Below are 6569 nucleotides of genomic sequence, written 5' to 3'. Positions count from 1 at the left end.
TTATGTTTGCATATCATGATGAATGATGATTCCATCTATGAGACTTCATCAACACGGAGCCCATGTTCTCACTGCTTGTCTACTCATGAAGATTTACAGAGGATTCACTATGACTTGCGGGTCAAATTCTATGAATTGTATCATTCAAATGTAGAACAAACTGATAAAATTATGGCCCTACAACATCAGATGTCATAGCTTGAAGATGAAGTAGAGGCACCTCGGGATTTAATGATGGACCTCAAGCTTAGCAAAGATACTCCTAAAGGACAAGATCAAGCAAGAGGGACATCAACCTCAACAAACATGTAACTGAAAATGATTAATGTGCATGCAGAAACTTGCTTGTTATAGTGTCTTTTTAATCCTTTTGTGGTTTTGTAATTTTTTTGAATTGATGTGTCTCAATGTAATGGGTTTGGTCAATGTTAATATGGGTTAGTATCAAAAATTGGCATTGTAATCTCACTTATGTTTGTTGCCATGGGGTGCGAATTTAATAACAAAGCTAGTAATTTTTATTTAAATATATAAATAATTTCATATATAAAAATAGCCAATAAAAAAATCCGATATGAAAAACATCAATCAAATTAATCGTTTGAAAAAAAATCTTACTTTCTCAATTTTGTACATAATTTTTTCCCACTTTCTATGTGACAAATTATTTTCTTTACCTAATGATTTATGTCTCACAATGCAAGAAACGAGGTTACAAGGGACAATGAAGTAATGAACCACACCTCTTTTTCCCGTTCTTTTCAAATTCTTTTCCTTTTTTAGTTTTCAGTTTGTAGTCTAACAAATGATTTGCTTCAGCTAAGGTATAATATGGAAACGCTCATGGGCAAGGTGGAATTCAAGTTATCTAATTATAATCCGTAAGTAAAAAAATGAAAAAGCTATAAATTACTCTTTTAAAATTAATTGCAGGAAGAGAATTATAGATTTTCAATCATGCCGTCATAGTTGTGAAGCAGTAAGCTCTGTTCAATCGAATCGGCTGCCTCTGCGTTTGCTCAACCTGATCAATCAACAACATGGTTTTGTGGTTGGAAGTATAGTTGTTGGTATGTATTATTAGTTTGCAATACCTAGAACCCCTAAATTTTTATGATAAACCCGCCTGGTATATTATATACTAGTATAACCATATTTACTACCGTAAATATGGTTGATATATGTCAATAGGCGTATATCAAGTATATATCAATCACATTTTTCAATGTACTGGATAGACTTATATCAACCGCATTAAAAATTATTAGGGTTATTTAAGATTATTAATAACTATATAAATATTAACAACCAGATTATTTATATATATTATTGTATAAATATTATATTAATATTATAATAATTATATAAACTCTGAATATATATTAATTAATAATAAAAATAGATAATAATATTAGATTATAATAACAATTATATTGTATTATTATTATAATAATAAAACATAATAATAATAATAATAATATTTGATTATAATATTATAATAATATTGTAATATTATTATATTATTATAATAATATACAAATATATTTATTATAATAATAATAATATAATCAATATTATTATAATATTATTAGGAGTTTATATTATTATTATAATATTTATCTATAAAATAATTTGGTTGTTAATATTTATATAATTATTAATAATATTTGATTATAATATTATAATAATATTATATTATTATTATATTATTATAATAATATACCAACACGCTGAACAGTTAAATTTTTATGATAAACCTACCTTGTATATTATATATTAAGTACATTGTTTGTTCCATCTTCCATCGTGATTTAGGAGCGTAGTTTTTATTTTGAAAATTGAATTTCAATATCACATGGGTTACATTGGATAAAAAGGATTACACACTATATAAATATTAATTAATTATATACACAAAATAAACAAAATAATTTTAGTTAACTTATAAACTTTAATTAATTTTGGTAGAGATTTTTTGAAAACTTGAGTTTAAGTTGTTTAATTTGTATCTAAAGCATTTTTCATGTAACTTAATCCATTTATGCATTCAAAAATGTATTTTAAAAAATTAAAAAAAAAATTCAAATTCTTACTTGACATTGTATACAACTATTTTATCTATAAATTAAACTAAAAACACACACATATATATTACTTTTATTATTTAAACTAAACATATATTTATAATTCTAGATTTTAGACATATGTGGTTAATATCTTTTGAATTAGTTTCCCAACAACCCACACTAATAACCATATAACTTTTCAAATCCCAACAAAAATCCAACATCAACGATATATAATATTTAAATATTTTATATTTATTTTAAAAGTATTGCATATTAGAAAGTCCAAGAAAGTAATTAATAATCCAGCGATAAATTATTAATCGTGATAAACAACCAATTTTAGTTTGCGTTGACTTTGGTTTTCATAAAACTCTAATACAAATTTATTGCTTCAACAAAGCAGCGATTAAATTTGAGAAGCACCTTACACCTGAGCCTGAAACGTTCAGATTATTACTCAAAGAGAGTAACAAATGCAGGCGTTGGGCTTATTATTCTCACATCATGACGAACATCAATGCAAAGAGAATGAAGGTCAAGGCCAAGTTAGTTTATAAAAGCACACTTTCTTCGGATTTGCCCTGCAGTGCCCGTTAGCACACCGATTGTGCCCATCTTTTCCATCGACGTTGCAAAATCTGAGAAGAACGACGGGCCCTGCAATTCCGTGTTGACATATGCTTTTGCCTCGCTGTTTGTGAGCAGCGCAGCATCTGACTGAAAGAGACCTCTATTTTCTTTACATTCATGTAGCGTGTCAAATGTTCGAAAGCTTCCCGGATCCATCTCTACTATGGTCTTACTGTCTCCAGGCTTGCATTTTATCTTCAGTTGAGCAACGTAATATTTGTCCATGGATGGATCTGTATCCCCTTTTCCTGTGAAATTGTAAAGCCTGCTGCTAAAGGAGCTGCAGTGGGACGTCCCTATTGTGTGGGCGCCTGTTGTTATACATAAGTCATGAGATTACGATGCCATACTTTTAATAAGTGAGTCCCAAAATAACAAATGAGAAGAGAATGCTGAATTAATTACCTGATAACACAACAAGGTCCTTAACATCAAGACCATTGCTGGCAAATATTGATGTGAGTTGTGTGAAATTCGCGAATGGTGGAGGAAGTTTAGTGAGAGCTTCATTCTGGATAGACACCACTCCATCTCTGCGTCCCGTTGGAACGTTCCAGAATGGTCCACCTGTTGGTTATTTTTGATGGGAAAAATATCAAAAACCAAACATTCAAACACACACAGGCAATGCTCTGTTTTACCTCCACAGGATCCTCTTGTGCACAGAGAAGGTTAAAAAAAATTTCACTGAGGAACAGAGTATTTCACCACCATGAAAGATTTCTATTCATTAAAACAAAAAAAACATTTACTCTGTCTCCATATGAGAATTTACACTGCTGGAAAAAATTCCCATTAACATTTACTGCTGTAAAACCTCCATTCACTTTTACTGGTGTAAAGCTATTTTTACATACTGCTGTAAAAAAAAAATTACACAGACTTGCAAAAAACTCGCTCCACCATTTTCTTTATGCACTGCTGTGCAAAACCACACATGGTTTTTGCTACTCCTCTGTTTTACGATGCCTCACAAGACATTACAACCCTGTTCTGTGTAATTTCTCGCACTGCTGTGCGTTCAATACATACCACACATGTTTTTTTCGCTTCACCACGAGCTCTCACATATTACCAAAAAGTCAACTAACTAAAAAATACGAGCTCCTTTTTTTATGTATTACATTGCGTAAAAAAAAACTGACCATGCCTATCTTTAAATGTACCATACCTTCGACATAAAAAAACTTACGTGCAATATATAAAAACTTCAATATTCTACCTACCACTATGACATTTCATTAATTAAAACGTATGGTCAACCAAAATTTGACATTCACTCCACGCAATTTGATTTGACGTTGATTTGTATGCAGCTTCAATCGATCAACGGTAGAGAACACGGGAGCAGATCCGACGGTGAAGAAAGATATCGGAAGCCACTTTAATGCTGACCTTTACCTCCCGATATGTCAGAGATGCTGACGTCAGGTGAGAGTCACATGTCTTTACCAAATCGTATCGGAGCCAAGAATACGGAAACAGCTTTTCGCTGGAAGGTGGTGCGATATCCTCTGGGCGGTTTGTGGTTTTGTTCGGTGGTTTTGGGGAGCGCAGTACAGCTGCGTTGAAATTACAAATTTAACACCACCCAACTATTATTTGCATGAATTAAATATCATGTTAGGAGACTGACGAGCGAAACTGACGATTGAAGAGGAAGGGAAATGTAAAGCATGCGTTATGACTGAACACGAGTGTTACCATATGGACAGCATCTCGTGCGACGAGTGCAAGAATATCAGCGCATGACACCACTCCCGGGCATAACTTCTCCACTGCAGCTTTGGCTCCGTCAATGACTTGGAATCCTCTCAGGCTCACATTAGGAATCGCATCCTTTTCCGCTTTCGTTGAATTTGTTGAATTCAAGAGCACCGATCCATCGCAACCCTTCACCCAGTTAAACATATTAATTTATTTATCCAAAAATGATGTAAATGTTATTCTTGTTCAATGCACCATTATTGGTAATTAAATATACAGGACGTCGATAGCGCAGGTGAAAACTTAAAACTCACTCTGACGAAGCAGTCATGAAAGTGCATTCTGAGAAGAGGAGCCGCCAGAGTTGGGGCTTTGGAGATGTACTGTCCAACAACATTTTCTACTGTCTTATAAACTGCGGGGCAAGTCTTGTCATAGAAGTTCAGTGGGAGTCCTCCACCTGCATCCGAAGATGCACAGGCAAATACAAGAAAACTTGCAAGTGCAGTAATCAGAATTCTAACTGTACCTCTCTTCATGATATTCCCAAACGAGGAAGAATTTGCAAAATGGAATAGTATGACATACCCTTTAGAGCGAAGCTATTTATAGAATGCGTACTTGAGCGGAGACTTGCATGTTGATTTAATCAACGCAGACAAAAGCAGGATAAGATTACTCATAATTGGGGTTGGTGGATATGAGCTGTTATTGTTGAGAACCATTTCGCAAGCCACACTGCAAATTAATTGTTTATAGATATTCTGATTAACAAATTCTGAAGCTTCGCATTCTTTATATGGCGTTTTATCTTCTCGATGATTGACCTATATTCTCTGTACCCAATTTTCATTAGCTGGTACATTGACACCAAACTGTTTTATTATTATTTTTCTAATTTCTCAAGTGAGAGAGCATTTATACGCGACGGAGCATTAGGGCAAACATCGTTAGATGTTATTGTTTTGATTTGTTCATCAAACCTTATCTTGGGTTTTCCATGATCATCATTCTTACTATTGCTAAGATAATTGGAGAATGTTTTTAGCGTATCCACTGACTTTTGATAAACATTGAGAAAGGTATGCACAGGCTCGACAGTTGACCATTCCACAATATTCCATGATCATAATTATTAATATTTTAAATGAGGGGTGAGTCCCTTTAAAAAAGGCTAGAAAAAGCTGTATTAACCTAAAATTTACAATTTACATATATTTACAGAGGGTGAAATTGAATTTACAATGTACACATATTTACAGAAAATTGAAGGAAGATTGATCAAGATATAAACTGCAAAGCAGCTGAAAACGTGCAACCAGGAATTGAACCCACATGCAACCAGGGATTCAACCCAGGTCCATGCAACCAGGGATTGAACCCAGGTAGGGAGGCAGAAAGTAGTCCGTCCCGACCGCGGGTAATTATTAATATTAGTAAATGCCCAAAGCATATTTTATGGCATCCACGGAATTTTCAGCAAATAATGAAAGAGTGAAGCGCAACCTTGAGAATTGACCAATCCAGAGTGTAGCAATTTAAAAAAACGTTAATGATAGCTGTACTCTAACAAGGCTATAATTTCAGCAGGAAAATTTGGAAAACCTGATATGATTTTGAAAGTAAATTCAAAAATGTTTGGGAATTTAAATTATGATTATTAAATTTCAAAATTTTGAGTCAGCAGTAAAATTTCGAAATTTTAATATGATTTTGAATTTTAAATTAAAAAAAATTTAGAAATTTAAATTATAATCATTAAATTTTAAAATTTTAAATGTATAATACTAAATTTATCTATTTCCATTATAAAAACAATTCAAACACTTCTAAAAATTAGATTTCTTATTTTTCATTTTACAGGTTTGATGAAAAAATTTCACCTCGATATGCGCCTTAATGATATGCTTCTCGCCTTAAGCAACCAGAAAACATGGAGTTCGAGGTTGATATGCTAGTCATACTGCTAAGTGAGCTAGACAGATCTGAGGTAGTCGTGTGCTGATTGCATGGTGATGACAATTACAACATAATGGGGCGTTCGCCCATTCCCTTTCAACAAGATAGAAAGACAAAGTAGTAGTTAGTTAAAGTACGAGGTAGCATAAGCCCTAAACAACATTCCAGAATCTAGAACTCCCCACTTCATCCTAAATTTTATTC

The 6569-nt window shown here is 32.9% G+C and overlaps 1 protein-coding gene across 1 annotated transcript; it reads right to left on the bottom strand.

The window, feature by feature from the left end:
- Window positions 1–2615: 2615 nt before the first annotated feature.
- LOC149252693 (peroxidase 27-like) lies at window positions 2616–4945 on the bottom strand. Its single transcript, XM_089454237.1, has 5 exons — window positions 4721–4945; window positions 4404–4592; window positions 4291–4294; window positions 3105–3266; window positions 2616–3010 (listed from the first exon to the last, which is right to left on the bottom strand). Exons 1-5 carry the CDS (start codon window positions 4943–4945, stop codon window positions 2616–2618), a joined length of 975 nt encoding a protein of 324 aa, XP_089310363.1.
- Window positions 4946–6569: the final 1624 nt, after the last annotated feature.

This window comes from Pinus tabuliformis, chromosome 7, assembly GCF_031772625.1.
Source record: "Pinus tabuliformis cultivar Carrire ecotype Pingquan chromosome 7, CPIR1, whole genome shotgun sequence".
NCBI lineage: Eukaryota > Viridiplantae > Streptophyta > Pinopsida > Pinales > Pinaceae > Pinus > Pinus tabuliformis.
This window is presented reverse-complemented; position numbering and strand designations above follow the sequence as displayed.